This window comes from Anomalospiza imberbis, chromosome 5 (genome assembly GCF_031753505.1).
Source record: "Anomalospiza imberbis isolate Cuckoo-Finch-1a 21T00152 chromosome 5, ASM3175350v1, whole genome shotgun sequence".
Classification (NCBI taxonomy): Eukaryota; Metazoa; Chordata; class Aves; order Passeriformes; family Viduidae; genus Anomalospiza; species Anomalospiza imberbis.
Genome location: NC_089685.1, coordinates 68,338,994 through 68,359,652, shown reverse-complemented (window position 1 = coordinate 68,359,652; position 20,659 = coordinate 68,338,994). Strand labels below are relative to the sequence as shown.

General features: G+C 41.1%; 1 protein-coding gene across 4 annotated transcripts in view; it reads right to left on the bottom strand.

Annotated features, from left to right (window-relative positions):
- The window catches only part of ADIPOR2 (adiponectin receptor 2), a 45,224-nt gene that overhangs the window by 2,961 nt on the left and 21,604 nt on the right, over positions 1-20,659 (bottom strand). For 3 of the 4 annotated variants that reach the window (XM_068191784.1, XM_068191785.1, XM_068191786.1), the window contains exons 2-7: positions 19,264-19,499; positions 6,578-6,697; positions 4,563-4,734; positions 3,938-4,124; positions 2,696-2,883; positions 1,282-1,475 (exon numbers count right to left, since the gene is read on the bottom strand). In XM_068191784.1, the coding sequence (XP_068047885.1) occupies positions 1,282-1,475; positions 2,696-2,883; positions 3,938-4,124; positions 4,563-4,734; positions 6,578-6,697; positions 19,264-19,431 (1,029 nt within the window). In that variant the 5' untranslated portion in view covers positions 19,432-19,499. The remainder of the gene's footprint in view (positions 1-1,281; positions 1,476-2,695; positions 2,884-3,937; positions 4,125-4,562; positions 4,735-6,577; positions 6,698-19,263; positions 19,500-20,659) is intronic. The other variant, XM_068191787.1, reaches the window with a different exon arrangement.

Sequence of the window (20,659 nt, the reverse complement as noted above, 5' to 3'; positions counted from 1 at the left end):
TCAGTCATCTGAACCAGCTGGTCAACCAAAAAATATGCTAAAGAGCTGCTATAAGTCATCTTTGCAAAGGGACAAGGAGAATTTCCGAACCTTAGGCAAAAGGCTTAAGCGGGACACTTTTAAAATTCGTTCCTCCACAAGACACACTGGTGGTATATGGACAAAAATGGTCCTCTCATACAGATAACAGGTACAAACTGCTCTGGTCACAGACATAATTTTACCAAGTGGATTCTGCATGCTGGTATTTTATTTCTCTACCACAGAGAAACAGAACAGAAAAACGTGGTATTATATTAAAACCTAGAAACAACTGGATGTTTGGAATGAATGCCCAGGACGTCACTGGTTGGAGTAGAGCAGAATGAAAACTGTGAGGGAGCTACATGACAAAGCATGCCCTTGTCTGAGGGAAGCCGTACCAACATGGATAATGCTCCTGAAATATTCCTACAAATGTGTATTTGCAGGCTTCATGGGAAGCTTGGAAAAGAGTTGGTGGTACACCAGTGCTTTTGGAGCTTAGCTCATTATAGTAACAAACCAACCAAGCAGACTGGTGTTGTGCACGAGCTGCTCAAACAAGCCAGGTCTCATTCTCACTTCTGGTCTTCTTTAGGGGTCTTAAACTATCCTAAGGGCAAGTACACTGGCCTTCCAAAGGTCCACTTCCCCTCATCTCTACTCTTGCTTACCCAGCTTCTTTTCTTACATCTTCCTCAGGTATTTCTCCTCCAGTGTCCATGATTCTTTCCCTCATACCAAGTTTCCCCCACCCATCCACTAGCTCACCCCACTATCCCTTCTTCTGGGCCAGAGATCCCCCCAAAGCCTACCATCTCTGCCCAGCATTTTCACTGGCTATACAAGATGAGGAGCCAGACATGGGGAAGATCCCAGAGAACACACTGAACATCAATGAAATGACCATGTGCTGCTCTGCACAGAAGCAAGGTAAAGACGTGTCATTGCAGGATTGTCAACACACACACACAAATGTTTGCAGTTCCTTGTCCATCTGTTAAAGCTATCCAGAAATGTACTGAGGTGAATCTGCACACCAGCAGTTACCTCAGACCAGCAAGGTTGGGACAACTTGGGAACAGAGGCACCAGCTAAGCCAGGCTCAGAGAGCCCAGAGTCATTTGGCCCCTGAAGACCTATTGCTTCTGGTGCAGCAGTGTGATACTTGCAGTAAGAAAACATTGGCACAACATCCTTCAGGCTCAAGGGGAACCAGCTTTCCCATTGGTCTCCTCATCAGTCACTCAGTAGACTCACCCAGATGTCACACTTGCCAGGGAAGAATCTCTCCGGGATGCGGGCGGCATATAGTGCAGCACCAGTGATGTACAGGCATGCCATGAGTGCCAGCCAGCCTATCTGCCCCATTGTGGCTGCTTTCAGGAGCCCCTCAGAGATGACAAAGTGCAGAGTGGGAATTACCCCACTAAGACCCAGACCTAGAAATACTCCTGGGAGGTAAAGAAAATGCGGGAGAGTCAGGTTTGAACGCAGTGGCGGCAAAGGGAGACAATGAAAACACAAAAGCTACGGAAGGAAAACTCAGCATTTGCCAAAGCAGCAGAGGAGTGACAGCTCTTGAAGCTGCAGGTCCCCAGAAGAGATTTATTGGAAAGGAAGCTAAAGAATGCACAACTTCCTTCATATACCAGAAGCTACTCAGTTATACGTCCCAGCAGATAGCTGGAATATTTCATTTACTGATTGTGCCTGCCAGCTCCAATGTAGGTGAGGCCAGTTCCTGCTCTTGGCCTGTAGAGGGAACTGAGACCACACAGACCGTGCCTCGCTTCACCACAACCGCTCAAGAGCAAGACAAGGAGACACAACAAAGAGATTGTTTATCATATGCTGCACAAGTACTCCTAGGAAACAGAAAAGCAGCATCTGTGCTCATGTGATCTGCCATATAAGAGGACACTGATTATCTGTTTAGATTTTAGCAGCAAGGACAGAAAACTTGTAAAAACAGTGGGCACGGGGGGAATATTCATGTTCTGTACAGAGATTTTAAGTTTGGAAAGCTGAATGCTCTGAAGGTACCCAAACCTGTCCAGGAAATCTAGATTTACTGTAGACAGCATGTGCAGGTTAAGAAACAAGAAATATTACTATTCAACCCAGCTGTGTGCACATTCCATAGCTGCCCCCTAAAGCTCTCTTTCTTCCTTCCTCAAAATGTGAAACCAAATCTGGTTTTGTTCTTTTGATGATGTGAAGAGAAAAATAGTCTTTATCTTAACTCTGTGTTTTATCCAGGCAAATCATTCACATTGATTCAATCATTCAATGATTTGCTAGTGTCTGAGTCTAGTGTTAAGAAAAAAAAAGCACAAGCACAACAAGTACACATACACACAACACCAAGCAGTCAGTTGTTTTTTTGAGAACAAAGTTGCTAGATGCAGCTAGAAATCCTTTGCACCACCTTTCCTACTGCATGTGTTACTGTCCATTTCAGGAATGCACTTCCAGGACTTGCACCAGCCCTTATCTGTGCATCCAGCTGCGTACAATAAATGCTGAAAGAAAACCCACCAAGCTCCCAGTTCAAGAATATTAGGTCTATAAAATTAAACTCTCTTAAGACTTCCCAAGGTGGTTTTTCCAAGTGGCAAGCAGGAAGCAGAAAAGGCAGTCAAGAAGCAGAACAGTTAATTTCAGGTCTTACCTGCCCTTACACCCCGGTATTCAGGGGTGGCAAACATGTCCCATTGTGAGACAATTATGGCTGCAATGCCCAGGACACAAATCACAATCAAGTAGATGAAGCAAGGCTGAGGGTTGCAATAGAAGGAGTAGTACAGCCATGGTACAAAGCTGCCCATTATGAGGAGTGCAATGCCAGAATAATCCAGCCTAGACAAAAACGAAAATCAGCATCATAAGAAGTGTGAGCCTTTGGAAACCCTCACACCTACACACTCTTCTTTAGTAGAGCAACTGTCTACTTCTTACTGCAACTAAATTACTCTCACTGTTGCAGCTAAGGTCCTGATAGCAACTCTTCCACCTACAGTAATGGATTACCTTGACAGACAGCCAAGAAGGCCATTTTTGAGACATCAGCAATACCTTCAGCAGCCTTTAAACCAAAGCCTTCTGAGGAAACCTCACATTTTAGTTTAAGATGAGGAAAAAAGCACTGCAAGAGCCCTCTAAAGACAGGGCACACAGTATGTTCTGAGAACACAGCCAAGGAAAACATTTCAGTATCTGACAAGTATGAGTTAGTTGGGCATCAGCTTCAATGACCACAGTGGAATAATGCTGCAATTTTTCAGCCACACTGGTTTTTTGTGCACCCGTGTGAAAAAGGAAATCCACAGCCACTGCTTTTTACCACACCCTGACAAAATACTCCTGCAAAATCTGAAGGAGTTAATTTTTCAGTAGGGGACTTTAACTGGGCTACTTTAGAGGTGGCCGTGCAGATTACAGAATCCTGGTTGAGTAGTTTTAGGAAATATCAGATATTCAGCAGCCAGCCAAAAAAAGAATATGCAGTAAAACCAAAAGACCAAGACATCCTGACACACACTGTGGAACTGTCTCATATAAGTTTAAGGTTCAAAGTCAGAACAGCTGAAATGACAAGAAGTAACGGTTGCGCTAAAAATTCAAAGTCCTGCAACTAAGCTCAAGGCGTATTACTTACAGCAGCAAGATGCAAGCACATGCCTGCCAAACAGCAGAAAATGATGGAGTTTTAAGACTCAAATGACAGCACAAAAACTCATGTTGAAACAAACTATAATTAGAAGAAGCTGCATTAAATCTCTTCTCAACTCTGTTCCAAAGTACATGCAGTCATGAAATGAACAACTCCCACACTTGGGGCTCCAGGCACAAATCCCAGCCCTGTTTTCCCACCTGTTTCCTATCTGGCCTGCCCTGTTCTCTAGGCACTTACTTGGAGAAGAGCCGGGAAACACCTTCTGAGTGGCAATACACTGTGTGGAAGAGCCATGAGAAGGAGAGGCAGAGTATGGCTCCCAAGAAGAACAATCCAACGACCACTTTCTCCTGCACAGGTGCTACGAAGGACATGTTTGGCCGGAACATGTAGAAGATTCCCAGACAAAGGAAGAACACACATCCTGAAAAACGGCAAGGCAGAGAGGTGTCAAGCTCACACATACTGAAAGCTCTTCTTTCTACAAGCATCACCACTTCCCTTCAAGGCTCTCACAAGCTGAAACCACTCAGAGAAGCTGCAACTTAAGTGTGTTCCTGTGGCAAGAAATGCAATCCCAATTAACACCTACACACTTGGGAAAAGAAGGATCTTACAGTAATTTATTGATTAGGAAATGTTTAATGCATTTGTTTATATAGTATGCCATAATTAAGCAAGTCCAATCCAACTCTGATGGGATCAAATTAGGAGAGGGATACCAAGCTGCTAACTTAACAGGTTACTAGTGGAATGATAATGCTGACAACCCCGTAGACCTTCCTGTCTTGCTCTCTTTTCTTTGAGAGCAACAAAACCATTGGATGAGATTTAGGATTATATTAAAGCAAGCTGAGAGTACCTAGGAGATGTGTCCAGATGTTGCCAGTCTCTGTGTGTATTCTGAAGATGCTCTTGAAACAAGCCCGGAAGGAAGGCATGGGCGGTCTGTGTCCATGCAGCAGGTAGTCATTGTCCTTCAGCCAGTCAGGCAGAACGTCGTGGGCAATGACTCTCCATCGGCCCTCCCATACCTAGGGGTTAGAAGAGTTCAGTGAAATGCAGGGACTGGAGCTCCTTCAGTGCACAGAAATAGTCAGAAAACCCGTTTTAGTAAAAGTGCTGGAGTTAACCTGTGAGTACTGTAAACAGAGGAGAGTTGGTGGAACATCTCTGGGGAAAAGGTTTTACACTTGAAATATCAAGCTAAAGTCACTGTTCCCAGTTCAGAACTGTACCATTATGAACTGCACCATCAGAGAAAGAAATACTTCACCATTCTGCTGGACAGGAAGGCTACTGGGTGTTTTTACTGCTGATGAAGAGAAAACATTTAATTCGCTTCCACATTCTGTTATTTTACAGGCCACCTTTTCCATTTAACTGAAGAAGCCTACACCTAGTTCTCTCCAATAAATAAATAAGCCCGTTCCTCCACCACAAGCCAACCTGACTGTGTATCTGCTAGCATTTGGGGAAGCCTAGCAAAAGAAGCTACCCATTAGCACGAACGGGGGCCAGAAAATGTGAAATGCTGAGAGCCCAGCAAGAAGAGTCCAACCCCTTATTCAGACTGGGGAAAAAATGCTCCCAAGCATTTTTGCTCACAAACAGATAGTGACAGAGCAGTTAAGGCAACAGACTCATGACTCTCAATTCCATGAGATTTCTTCGTTAAAGGGAGAGAGGGGGTTTGTGCACAGAGCTATTCTTGCAGCTGGCTCCACAGGAAATAAGTGTGCACAGATGTTCCCAGCACTGCTTCAGTAACACAAGACACATGGAGGCTTCAGTGTGGCAGCACCGCCAAGGACAGGGGAGCAGGGAACTGCTTTATGTACCGGGGCTGTTTCTGCAGGCTTCCTTGGGCTTGCTGGCTGGCTAGAGTTACAGGAGCAAGGCTGAAGGTTCCTGAAACACTAAGTTTAAAAAGCTACATTCTTATTTCCATTTCAACAACAAGAGCTCAGAGTTTTAAAATCAATTCTCCACACTCATGCATGGAAGCAAAACAAAGAATAACCAGTCCAGTTAAAGACTGGGTTCTTAAATACATTCAGCAAGAAAATAACTGGTTTAGTTCATGAACAAAAAATGTGAATTGAGGTAGAAATAGAAGGAGGGAATTCACTTTACAGAATCCACCCTACAAAACATTTTAAAAGAGGCAAAGATGCACAGTAAAAAAAAAAAAATATCAACAAAGCAAATAGTCAAAATGATCCATACACAAAAGACCACCAAGAAACTAAGGTCCCTCTGTAAAAATATCAAAAATAGTTCATAAAACCAGCAGGAACCAGTGTATAAAGAGGCAGCATTCCTTGCAGCGAGAAAAGAGGGCCAGAGACTGACACAGCCCAGTGGCTCTAAAAAGTAGCAAAAATTGAGCCAAGGTCAACAATTACAAAATCTACAATGGAATTACTTACGTATGGTTTCAATACAGCATTGTTTTCATGTCAGGGACAAAGCTTGTTCTACCATAGATGCAAATGGTGCTAGAAAAGCAAAATATTTGCTAATCTGAAGAAATCTGGTCAAATGACCTTGTAAGTCAAAGTGCCTGGAACCAGAAGGCTTTTGTTCTGCTTCGCACTCACAGGTGTTTCTCAAGGGACACACCTGAGTTGCATGATCAGCTTTGGAGTCTCAGCTGTAAATCCCTATTGTTCCAAGCTCTACAGTTTAATCCTGTAGGACAGACAGATGCTGCGGATGCACAGTATTGGTACTCAGAACACAAGATGCCCATCTGGGGACAGTGAGAACCTCCTCTCCCTCGCATCAGCAGTGCAGTTCCTCAAAGTACAGTCTGCTGCCCACTGGACGTTCCTTAAAAAGGAAATTATATCAGCAGTTTCCACGTGCCCTTACCTTACACACGAATTCTTCCATTCTCTCCATAGCATGGTGGGCTTGTAGAAGAGGTGACATTCCCATAAAACCTTCATCTTCTTGAGGTGGCTCATCATTGTGTTTATTATCCTCAGAACACTGGAGAGAAAAAAAACCCAGAGAAAATACTTTGTAGAAAGATGAACAGAGGAAGGTGATTCTGTTTTCCATACAAAACTATGATTTGAGGTCTTGGCAAATAAAGAAGTCTCTCCTTGTATGGCACTGAGAAAAGAATTCAGAAGAACAAGCAAAAAAATGATTACATTCTTAGGTATCTGAGAACAACTCACATGTCTAATCCATTCTGCATATGTTTCCAGCAGGTTTGGAAGCCAGCAGTGCTCGTCTAAGTCACGCTTCATTAAATCCCAGATATGGAGTCTGAGGCTTGCAGCCTTCCCACCTCTAGGGAAGGATTACTCCCTGTTTTATGTTTCAATGTCACTGTGGCAGTGTTAATGCCTCTATAATGTATATGGCATTTCAGGGTAATAAAAGGTAAGTCAAGGAGAGGAATCCATTTACCTTGTTAGAAATGTTTCACCTTAATTTGCACTCCAAATCTGAAAATCTATTCTGTTTAACTGACACTTCTGTTCAGCTTGTAATCCAGTACTGGAATTTACTCATTCGTTTGATTTTTCAAGGTATTTCAGAAACTACTATGAAACTCCTGCCAGTTAGACAAAGGCAAGTTATCAAAGAAAAGCAGTAACAGGGATCAGAGTTTTAAGCCAAGTTCAAATAAAGAGAATCCATATCCTCAGGGTGTACCAAGAGAATTATGAAAAGGAAAACTAAAATAATCTGCTGAGCTGGGATATCAGGCTGGTACACGTCATTAAGAGCTTTACAGGAACAATTTGGTAGTTTTCTGCTCTATCATGACTTATCACATCATCTGCATATTTTGATACACTCTAGCTTCCCATGGAGAAGAAAAGCAGGGGGCCATGGAAGTTCTACATTCCTGTTTGCTTCCTACAATGTTCATGGCCCATCAAAGACTCCATTCAACACTTCCAACTTCCAAAGTAAACAAACTAAAGGAATCTAGGAAGGAGAGAAGGAGCTTTTTGCACCCTCAAGACTTAATGCAGAAAGCTGCCACACACCCCATGGCCACACCAAGAAAGCTCCACAGTCAGCATAGAGGGACACTGGCCTCCTCCAGATTTCCCAGAACACTTTCCCCTCTCCTATTCCCATACCATGCTTAACAACTTTAAATTCAAGATGATGTATCAATAATACCATCCAAAGTGACTGACAATATAGTATATAACCTCACTTACTTTATCTACAAATTATTATCAGTAATGTTCAGATTAATGCCCTGAACTTTCAAGCCAGGGATGGGAGCTGGCTGTGCATTTGTCCCACATTACAGCTCTCTCCTTGGTGTCAAGCCTTATTAACTATTTCTGTCAAGTTAACTCAATAAGCTGCTTAAAATTCTCATTTTTGAATAAATAAAAGGAGACTTCTTTCAGCCTACAGTGAGCCATCCTGAGCCTTCAATATTTTTGGGGGTTTTGATAAAGAAATGACACGTTCATACCTGTTTGGTACCCAAGCCTTGCAATACCCAAGTCTTGCAGTAGTCACTGAAGCTTCATCTTTCAAAGAGGTCCCATCCCAGTTCTTGGCCCAATTTTGCTTACCCAGAATGCAATTTCTGGTATGTAATACACAGTACACATCCTTCAAGTTTTATGTATACCTCACAATTGTCCACACTAGGAAAATTTGATTGCCTAAACAAATAACCCATATCCCTTGTACTGTCTACTCACCTTCATTTATCATTCCAGTGAACAATTCCTCTGAACAATATCTTGTATTTTACAGCAATGATTGATATATTGACCAGCTCTAAACAGATTCTCCAGCAGAAAAAGACAGTATTAAATACACTCACTCTGCCTAGGTTAGCCCATTAGTCCTATTCAGAAAGGCACCGGGCAACAGAAAGATACAAGTAGCTTTAATATCCTTCCAAAATAGGCACAATTCCTGTTAGGCACAGGAATAAAAAGCAAATTTGGTTTCATTCTGACTTAACAAGATTCACTGACATTGTTGCCCCACGCTGTCAATTTTATTGGCTTTTTCTACTAATGGAGCTCGCTAGGATTCTTGGTTTTCAGTATAAATAATTAACTCAAGGTCATAGAAACATAGAATGGGTTGGGTTAGAAGGCAGCTTTAAAGATCAACTAGTCTAAGTGCCCTGCCATGGAGGTCTGGAGGAAATGCTCATGATCACCTGCACAGTTTAGAAACCAAAGAACCATGCTCTTTGGTTTCCAAGAGCATGCCTTATGGAAAAGCAAGGCTGGCATTTAAGTTCCAGTGCATTTGAAAGAAGAAGCACTGCTGTGCCTTTTAGCTACTCTAGAATTTCCTCCCCCAGCAGCACACAATAACCAGCTCAAATGGGGTGGACAAGTTAGTAACCTGAATTTACACAACTGGGTGGATTGAAGGAAAAGAGGTCCCTTATGGAATCAAAGCCTGTATTCATTGCAGTCTGCTCAGTGACTCAAAGCCAAAAAATGTTCATTTCCCCCTGTGCACATACTCTCATTTCTAGAATGATAGGAAGGCTTAAATTTGAACCGACTGTAAAGCTTGAAGAGCACAGCTATTTCTGAGCTAGTCCAAAATCTTTGCTTTTTGGCCATGTGCCTACAAACAAATCATTACTGAGCTTCTTTTGGTGATAAAAGGAATTCATATCATATACAAAGTCCAGATTACTGCCAAAAAATGGAATTGATTTTACTATCTCCTTCCTGCCATTAAACTTCCAAATTAGCATTCAAGGGAAAAAAAAACCCTAAAGCTCAGCTTCTTAGTCCTTTTCTTGCTAAGGAGGCAAAAGGAGGCCTGTTCTGGAACACCCGTCCTATCTTGACTCCCTCCTGTAGTGTCTCATTGGGAAGAACAGTAAACTGTGCTTGTTGAAAGTCAAATCTACAGTGGAGGACAACACCAAAACCATTTTTCACTTGAATATCTGAAGGAGTCTATTGACCTTCAGTTCTTAAATCAATGACTGAGAGGAAAGAATACCACTCTTCTGCTCAGAAGGCATATTGTAACATTTCCACTGTGGCAACTTCCTTCACATCTCAGGACTCATTATTTTCTCCTCTTCAGCTGACTGTATCAGAAATTCATGAGTAATTCTAGACCATAACAACATAAGCAAGCACATTCTTTTAGGACACATTTTCAACTACTTCTAAGGCCTGCTCACAGAATCACATTTTGAAATGAGAAACATATTGGGTAAATAATATCACTTGCCTAAAACTGTGCAAGAAATGAGAGCCCAGAAGAAAATTCTGATAATCCCACTTCTAATGAGCTGTGGTATATCCTGAATTAAGTGCTTCAAAAATAACTTTTGCCTTTGTAGTTTCTAGACCATAGGCCAAAGGGATTTTCACTCGGCTGATGTTTCAGATGTTCTTTTACATGATCTAATTTGCTCAGCTTCTTTTAAAGCATCTCAGATTTGACTAAACAATTCTGTGAAGTCTTCAGAGCATTTTCAAGTATCTTTAAATAAACCCCCTGGTTTGTAACAAGCAAACTTCTTACAATCAGCAGCTGTCACTCTTTGCTGAAAACAAGCAGCAATGCCTACAATCAGTCTTTCACATTAATCAAAAATCATGCCTTCTGGATACGAACACTCTAAAAGCTCTGGACACTTAACTCTATGGAAATGCCAAGCAATGGTTCCAATTTTAATCCTACTCCCTTTGCAAATTCACAAAGTCTTAAAGCTACCAAAAACCAGTACAGGTACCTATGAGATGGAAATTATCCAACAGATAGATAAACACAATCTGAGTTGAATGATGGTACCAGAGAATAAAATAAATCTGAAAGACAAGTGAAAATATCCAGAGGAACCAGCTTTACTGGTTTATCCATACTCACTTTATTTTGTTAAGTGTTACAGCTTCTTTTGTGATAACAGTGACAGACAAGAATATAAATGAAAAGGTAGAAATCAGACTTAATTATATCACTTTATATGGAGAGCCAGGCAACACTTCCAGGGACAGATCATCACCTAAATAAGAATTCCAGAGCATATTTTGTTAAGGATCAAAAAGGTTGAATACCAAACCCAAGGCTTAGAGAACCAGAGCAAACAAAGAGCAAGAAACCCAAGAGCTCAATTGCACAGTGCTGATCATTAAGTAAGTTTAACAGTAAAATTTCACTTTTATAGCAACAGCACAAAAGGTAAAAAAAAGTTTACATTTAGTACAAGAATTTCTCGTCTGAATGCAGTCCAAAAATGTCAGATCACATAGCCAAAGATCCTCTTACAGAGAAAAGTGCAGTAAAACGTGCTCTAGTAAATGCAACATACTTCTCTTGTCTACTACAACAGCTTATCCTCCTCACACAGACTAACAGTTTCTATACTATCACTCTCAAATTTGTTAACAGACATGCTGTTTAATAACATCCTTACTATGGAAAAGCCTGTCAGAAGTCAAGCCATAATTGCGGAAAAAGATTCCAGAAACATTTTTCCCACTTTTGACTAAGTTATGTTCAATGGACTTCAAGCAAAGTGTATTTTGTTGAGATCTGTAGTTTCTTGATGTCAGTTTAAAGAATTCTAGAAGGTTTCAGAGTTTGCACTTGACTGCTCCTTGCACAGGTGACAAACAAGTTGTGGTTCATCACTTCAGAAAGTGTCGTCAATGTTTTCATTTGAGTGTGCAAACTAAGAGATAAATGAAATCTGAATGGAGCCACCTTTTACTCTAAAAAGTGGTCACCTTCTCCCTCACCCCTATCTGACCAACACCCATCCTTGTCTCCCAGCAGCTCCCAGCCAGCTCCCCCCAGTTCATGTACTGGGCTTGATGTTCCACAGTCTGGAATGCCCCTTTGGCCAGTTCAGGTCAGCTGCCCTGGCCACGCTCCCTCCCAGCCACTTGTTCCCCTCCTCGCTGGCAGAGCATGAGACTCTGAGAAGTCCTTGACTCAGGGTAAGCACTGCTTAGCAGCAACTAAAACATCAATGTGTTATCTACGTTACGCTCATTCTAAATCCAAAACACAGAATTGTACCAGCTCGTAGGAAGAAAATTAGCTATCCCAGTCAAAACCAGAACAACTAGCACCTGCAATAAAACTCTCCTAGGCCCCAGAAAGGGCACAAGTCTTCTGCATTTGAGTTTCTTTTCAGACAAAGTCATTACTCCGTTACCCAGGAGCCTAACTGACCATGCACATACCTATGTAGCATTAAGCTCTGGATTTAATGAACTCCCATGTCTCAAAGTTCAGCTGTCTGTGATGCCAATTCACCACCAAGATGTTACCAGTGCCCTAAACATACCATCACAGGAATTTTCAAAACATGATGCAGTCTGAATCTTGTTTTAATATTCTTGCTTCCTTCAGCTATTGACAGACACTCCCCCACTGTCTTCTTGATCAGTGCCCTGGCAAAACTCTGTGCCTTGGTAGGGGCACAGGCAAGATAGCTCAGAAAAACCAAATGTCTTGATTAACACTGAGTTATATTATATGACATGGTACTTGTACATTATTTTCTTCTTAAAACTCAAGTTACAAAACATATGTTGCTGCATTTACAATACCACTGTTTTCTCCCCCATAAAACTGAAGTCACAAAGTCTAGACATGGCTCTGAGTTTTTGCTCTTGTTTGTCTTGATCTCATCAGATGAATTATTAATAGTGCTTAACATGACATTCAAATCATTTTATGTTCCTTGGGGTGGCGTGCCAGATTCAGTAACTCGAGAGCTTTCAGAATAATGGCCAAGACACGTTCAAGGCTATAATATAAAAATGTTATTTTGCTAATGGCAGTCCGGTAACATCCCTTTTAGCTGGCCAGATTGCTTTTTTCCAGCAGCAACTCCTCTCTGCCCATTCTGTCAACTGACCTTTTACCAACCAGCCTTTCATAAGGGGGAAGCAGCAATAAGTGCTGGCTGCCATACCATTTCTCCTAAAAGCCTGTTGCACAGGTTTCAGAATTTCACCAACTTAGATTCTTTGAGCTGTGAAAAATAAACTGGAAACAAACAGCATCATAAAATTTTCCCTGACTTCCCCTAACTTCTGCACATACCAAGTTGTTTTTAAGTAACAGCTTTGTCCTTTTAGAACTCACATTCCCCCTGACAAGCTTGTAAACACAGCCCCACCAATTTCCAAAAGGCTGACTACATCCACCCTCTAAGCAGGGTGTGCAAAGCTGCCTTTGCTGTCACTGGACCAAAAAAAGTCTTTCATTAGCACAGTGCCAAAAACCCTTTAGGCCCATTGGTCAAAATGTCAAGTACTTGGAGGTTCCTGGAGTTTAGTGTTTTTCTTTTGTAGGTCACCTTCTTATAAAAGATACAGTCCATTTAATACAGCACTTGAAAACAGCTTTACACAACTGGTCATGGGTGATTGCTTGCTGGCACTCATTAAAAACAAGCACTAACATTCAAAACTCATTTAGCAAATAGTCCTAGGACAAAGTCACATTTTGCAGCAGCCTTGCTAGAAAACTCTGATTAGAGCTAGCCCCCTTCTTAAATATCTTCAGATGAAAAGACTCTGTTGAATCTCTGAGCTGATATTCTGATTTTATATAGATTTTCTGTCAAAGCCCAGTATCTGACAAGGACCCAGGGCCTCGATGCCAACATGTGCTCAGCAGTAGTTTGGAGGAGGGCCTGTAGAAATTGTTTCTACTGCAGAAGAGTCTCATCTGCCATTTTCTGTTCCTCCTCTGCCATTGTTAATCCTGACAACAGAAAAAGAAAACAAGCATGCTGGGCTTATGGAAAAAGAAATGCTCTGTTACAAACATAAACAAAGAGATTGAAAGTGTACTGCTGAACTTAACATAACAGCAGTCTATCAATCTGAAACAGCTGGAGGAAGATGCAAGTTAACCCACCAGTACAACACTATTTTTTTCTCTTTTATCACTGTAAAAGGTTGACACACACCCCCCACTGCTGCCCAAATCAGGCAGATAGGATCTCCAGGAGAACAAAGGCAAAACCAACGGAATCTAACCCCTGTGCAGGGAAACTGTTGTGCCAGTGAATTATAAACAGAACTACTCCCTCCCTCTCCTACTTTCAACATACAGCACAGCAAGCAATGGTTACAAAACCTGCTGACAGGCAGCACTGTCTGAGCACCAACACTTCTCCTCCCAGAGCACAGAAACACTCCAGAGTAACAGGACACAGCTGAATCCAGCTGCAACTCAACAACCATCACCTAGGACAAATTCATGGTACTTTGGAGAGAGTTTTCTGGGAGACAGAGCAGACATGGAGAACGGCCATTTCCTACATGTTACCAGCCTTCTGGGCACTGCCCATGCATGGCTGACTGGATCGCCAGTTTGCCTTTTCTGCAGACTTTCAAGCTCTCACAGTCTGTTCGTAAGCCAGACACATCAATGCCAGCGAGGCAGGCACCAGCATCTGACCAGCTCAGGCCTGTGGGGCCTGGAAACCATCTCCATAAACGTGTCCCTTTGTCTTCACATGGTCTAAGTGGGAATACTTGGAGATAGTCTGCTCTGTGTATCCAAAAATGCTTTTCTGTAGAAAAAAAATGTACTGTATTCAAGCACTTATTTTAGTGACTAGCAGTAGGAGTAAAATTCACATTACTTCCAGTTCTTAGAACAGCAAGTGAAGGAGAAATGCAGATGTTAAGATCTTTTGATCTGAAGCAAAATGTCAACTCACATGCTTTGAAAGAATTAACATTTCTTCCCAAGAGTTGCAAAAATGAAGGTAAGGAAGAGGTGATAAAGAAATCTACAGAACAACATTTGAACACAATCAGCTTTAAAACAAAAGGAAATGTGCTTTGGTGGGAACTCAAGCTTGATTTTACCAGGCCTCTTCCATTCACACTCTACCAACAAAACCTGCAACAAAATGGAGGAAGAAGCCAAATTCAGAAGCAAATGCCAAGATTTCAATCATAACCCCAAAGAATCAACAGAAAAATGCCAGACTGAAAAGAAAGTTAAATTGTTTGCAACTTGCAAGTAGATCTACAAAGGATGAAATTTCACACTATCAGAATTTACAAATATTTCCCCCCAGAAAAACTATTCTAAAGACTCAAATGTCTCTCTTTGACCTTCAAGACTTCACCTGTCTTTTTCACTCAGCTGGTATGCACCAGAAAGTCAAGGAGACAATTCCATTTATTTAAATGCATCCTTCTGCAATACCAAAAAGTCTGTCTGTAGTCTGCTTTGTAGATAATACGTAAACACTTCTGCAACAGAAAAGGCTTTGAGTAAGTTCTATGATTCAAGTTAAAAGCCTTGAGTAATTTGCTCGCCCTAAATTACTCTAAAAATTCTCTTTTGTACCTGAAATTCTGTTACATCCTTCTGCCTTCCTCCTTCAAGTCACTTTGGTATTTATGCCCTAGAAAGAATCCTGTAAGTACATGGAGATGTCATGAAATTTGTCAGAGGTCAACCAAGCTCTCCCTTCAAAGCCCACGCTCCCTGAAAATCAATCCAGAGGAGTATTTACCCAAATTTCTCCTGCCCATCCAGATGTCTTGAGTGCTACACAAACCTCCCCCAAGAACCTTACTGTAGGTTATCAAACAACTTGAAAGCAACAGGTCTCCACCTTATGGGCACATTTTGATGCCTCACAGGACAACTGCACAACAGCTCAACTTCATGGAAGATGAAAGGAATCATCATCCAAGCACGGGGAAAACCCATGACTGGAACAAAGGCAAAGAAAATGGTTCTGTTGTTTACCTCCACTCACAGACAGGTTAAAGTACAAAAGGAAGGAGTCAAGCACAGGGCTTCCCGACTGCATAAAGAGCCCATTCATCACATGGTAAGAAGTCACATGCATTTGATTGTGTCAGCTTAACAAAGACACAGCAGGAGAGATTTCTTTAGCAACTATCACTGCTGGAATTACAAAGGCAGTTAAGACACAGAAACTCTGGGACAGGAGAAAGGATGCTGTCCCAAAGGCAAGGCAATCCAGGATGCTACAGAAGGGAAGCACCTGCTGAAAAATGCCTTATCAGCACATAGTGTAAACCAGAAAAAGGAAAATCAATTTAAACTGCTGAAGGAAGAAGAAGAATTATGCAGCTTTTGCTTGATCCTTTTTTCATCATCAAGTGCTTATAATACAGAAAAATGGCTACTATTGGTCCAAGTCACAGAAGGCTCACCACTCACCTGCCACTACACTAATTTTGCGTTCAAAGACAGCAAGATGTGTATCTAGCCCTTGAAACTGGTACTGGGAAGAGGGGATAATCTATGGACATATTTGCACTCCAGGAGAGAACAGAGAGTAATGGAATAAAATACAGACTGAGAGGTTCAGGTATAAAAAGGATACTGATGTTATATGATTTGTATCTTCTCACAGAAATTATTATAAAATTGGCAGATTAACAGCACTGGCAGAAGGATGCAGCTGTGTTATTATTATTTTCAATAAGCATGTTCTTTGCTTATGGCTAGTAATTCTTTGCTACATGTCTTTACTGAATGCCACAATTTACAGTAAGTAGGATCTTTCATTTGTAGTTCACAGCTATGCAACCTCCCAGGTAGATGCCAGGGTCAAAAGCCTCAGGAAAAAAAACTTTTAGGGGTAAATCTTATTTCTTAATATTATCTTCATTTTCTTAGCAAAAAATGCTTTATTACTTATGAGGACCAATATTTTGCTCCATCAAAATTATAAGTACATAGTATACAAAGCAAGCTGTGAGGAAGATGGAAATAATTCTGAACAACATAATGACATGCTTCCATGCCCTCCTTCTTAGAAAAGGCTATTAAAATAATTCATCAAAAACTCATCAACTACTACCTCTTAAGAGCTTAGACTCCTTACTTCTACAAGTGGAGCAGGAAGTGGATATACAAGTAGGGAAAGGAATCTTGTATAGGAGAGTTTGGAGAAGATTTTATACAAGAGCTGCAATGATATAAGCATGGTAATAGGAGGCACTGGGAAAATAAACAATGCCATATTATCACAGGATAAAAATATACGTATTTTTACACTAATACTTCAAGTCCTAGGCCCAGTACATTTTAGAACACATGTTTACTATGATAAAAGCTTTTCCTAAGTAGAAGCATTTACAAGAATATTAAATGACAATGGTGGTTCTAGCGTCAAGACATGACACAGCCCCCATCACCTCCCCTCATCCAACACGGAATTGTTACCATCAGCTCCATCGTGGCTGCATTCTGCACCAGAACACTGATGGAGCGGGCACTACTTGAGACCTTCATAAGGCTATGTTTAGCTTGAGTGCCTGAGCACTACTGCCACCTAGCCAAGAACAATATCCTTCTATTACTAAACATGAACCTCTGTATGAATCCTTATGTCATCAAAACATGAACCTCTTCCAGGCCAGAGGAAAATTAGGCTTTTGAACTTGTAAGTCACGCTAATGAACGAAGACGTCGCTCTGCTGAGACAGTTGCACAGAGCCAGAATGCACAGCACAGCAGAAGAGTGAATCCGAGCTGACGTTTGAGCAACAGCTGTGCTGAGGCTTACACAAGGCAGAGGGAGACGTATAACATAACGTTTTTTCCAGATTATCTGGAACACTGCAGAGTATCACATAATAAAAGCCATTTGGCAAGCCAATATTGGTAGTTTTGACAGCAAAGTGTTTTGGGATGATCCATTAGAAGCATCAATTATTCAGCCTTTTAAGACAAAAAAACAACTTAAAGACATCATACTAACAAACCCAAGAAATCACAGAGAACAGGAATAAAAGGATGAAATGAAAAAAAAATTTTTAAAAGCAGAAGGCCATATATGGCAGAGAAAGCGATGCAGATTAAGATGCAACAGCAAGCCACATGGCATAAACAAATTTCTGTGACAGCAATTCAGAAGACCGGGAAAGAGAAATCAAACATGAGAAAGTAGTGGGCCAAAATGAAAAAAAACACAAACTTTTGTTTTATGCATGAAAGAAAAAAAAAATCAAAAAGACAACATGTGCTACAAATGACTGAAAAAGAGAATGAAAGTATTTCAATTGTTTCATTGCCAAAATGTTTGAATTAAACACTGATTCACCCAGATAATTTCTGTTTAGCTAAGCAAACGTACAGAAATAACTAAAGCACATAATCAATTATGGACTTTTACCTTGGGTATTCCATCAACAGGCTACAGGTAACTCTCATTATTCAGCCAGAAAAGTCAGAGACAAGAATGAAAACAGCCTTCAAAGCAGATGATCCCAAACACACCAACAGCTAAACATGTAAATTCAAAATATCTGCTAGCACAACTCAACTTTTTTTTTTCTAACCAGTTTTGGCCAAGACTTTGCACATTTAAACACATGCTTCACCACCTTCCACAAAATGGAAAAAGACTCTGGGTGTTTCCCTTATCAGGATACTGAGAATGTTCTAGGGAAGTTATAGCTGTACAAATGTGAGTGCACTGGCTTGGCTTACTAGACATGAATACCAATCCTGACTTCTCATCACAAGAATGCTCGGAACTAAATTCTGTAAGGGCTCCAACTCATCGAGCTGAGAAGGCAAATACCAGTTCTCATGTCAGCTGATCCATGACACTGGGCCATGCAAACACCCAGAACTTGTGGCAAATGCAATTACAGCCACAGCCCAACATACATTAAGTAGCACCAGCATGTTTTTGCTGCTGGCTAAAACCACACAGTTGCTGTGACTGAGCCGATACAGTAAACTCATTAATCCATGATAAACTGGATAGTGAGCCTAAGATGAATGCCTCTTCCACTTAACTATGCTGATATCCATCTGAATATATCCTGGGAGAAGCAGTAATTACAGTTCTGGAACTCTCTAACCAGAAGGTACTTTTGTCCAATGTTGGACACTGTCTTTGTAGAACACCTAATAAAGCTGTGGATGCCTCTCTGCATGTTGTGGCTGCTAAAATTTATAGAGGTTCATGCACCAAAAACTTACAGACATTGCCACTGGCTCAGAAAATCTGTGAGCCAACAACTGCTAAAGACTGGGAGAGTGTCCCAGGCAAGTAACACAAGGGGCTTCCCCATCCTTTTGCTCTCCCTTGTGAGTCTGTTACTGGCTATTGTCTGAGATAGGATATCAGGCACTGTTCAGTCTAATTCCAGTAAGAATGCTTGCAAACAAATTTTTCTGTCCTAATCATCAAAGAGATACCAATTAGCCAATGTTCTGATTACATGCAGCCAGAGCCAATACTTCTCCTTTCATTTACAATTAATAGAAAATTACAGAACAAAAATCTTTTTGTATGAACAGCATCTCAGCAGAACACAAACCATTAGAAGTCCCATTTCTTTGAGGACAAAATAAAACCATAAAAGCTGGTAAAACCTAGTTACGCCCAGTCTTATCACCCAAGTTCCCATACATTTATTCAACTGAATACCTCTGGAATCTTCCTGGTATTATTACAGTTATTAAGCAGGCATTAAAAGGTTGCAGGCTCATGCTCCACATTTTTGAATCTTAGATTAAATCACTGAAGCACTTAGGTCAAAATTCATTTTTCCTAGAAAACCTGACAGGTTATCAATCATATGACTTACATTTTCCTGGTCAGAAGACAGTAGTGGCTCCACTAGAAGAAGCCTCTGTTGAGAGCTGTCCTCTTCAAAGGCTGCCTGTGCTGTTGCAGTGTCAGACATGTGTCCTCTTCTGAGCCGCAGACCTGGCTCTGGAGAACCAGCATTCTCGAGTTCCGTTGGTTCGTTCATGAGATGCTGGAGGCCTTCTCAAATATTCTCCTTCCTCTTGGTTCAGTTTGGCTGATTATGTCTTGGCTCTGAAAGACAAACCGTTTGTATAACTCAACTGAAGTTAAAAAGAAGAGTGCAAAAGTTGGCTGGAAGAGCTTGCTTACAAGCTACCAAACAACAACGACAACTGCTTTTATATGTGTCCAAAATCCCACAGGATCAATTACACACATTTCTACACTGCTGGATAATGAAATCTCATCTTGAGACCACTAACAGTTTCATATACTAACACAAGTTAAACACAACTTTGAAAGGTGACAGAAAGTGAGTTTACTTCCAAAAACAGTAAATCTACAAAACCATAGTCAATTTTAATGAATTATTTCTACAAAATTGCAAGCAGCAGGCTGTCAATATTATTTAGAAATACACTACTTATCACAGGTACTCTGCAATTATTGTATTTTTGCAGGTATAATGCTCATACCCAGACTCGATCATCCAGACTAGGTTTCACCAAAACTAGGACATTAAGGACTAGTAATAGCAATCAAGCAAAGCTCAAGCAGAGCTCAAGCAGCAACTAATTTTAGACAGACTGCAAGGAGGGCAGTAGTACACAGTGTGATTATGCTTCCCTTGCTTAAATTAACATGGTCACAATCACTGCCAGGAATGGGCAGTATCTTTACTTCTGCAAAGAACTAGAGCAGACAAATTTAAACATTGTTCATTCCACTACAGCAATCAGAAACAGGTAAGTACCCCAGAAAACAATAACCCATGATTTCTACTCAGAAAAGTAACTGTCTTACACTTACAACACTGCAAAAGGGATTCAGGGTAGATTTAACTCAAAATGCTGAAGATTCGATCGAAATGAGAAAATTGATGACAACTGTTAATCTGAGCCCTCATCAAGAATATTAGTGGTTACCCATTTGTTTTGTACACCCCTGTGTGGTGCCACTTCAGCAGCCAGTTCAGAGAGACCTGTTTGGCACTGGCAGCCTTGGGAGGCACAATCTCTAGAGAACTTTGCAGTCTGAGTGCCAGAAAGCATCAGAATGTATCATGAGAGTGAAGCCACAGCTGAGGCTTCAGAATCACTCTGAATGAGGATCTATTCGTTTTGCACTAATCACCTGGTGTCATTCTTCTTAATGTAGCACCCAAGTGCTCTGATGTGACTAACACATAGCATTAAGACAACCCATCTAACAAGTTTTAACTTGCCAGTATG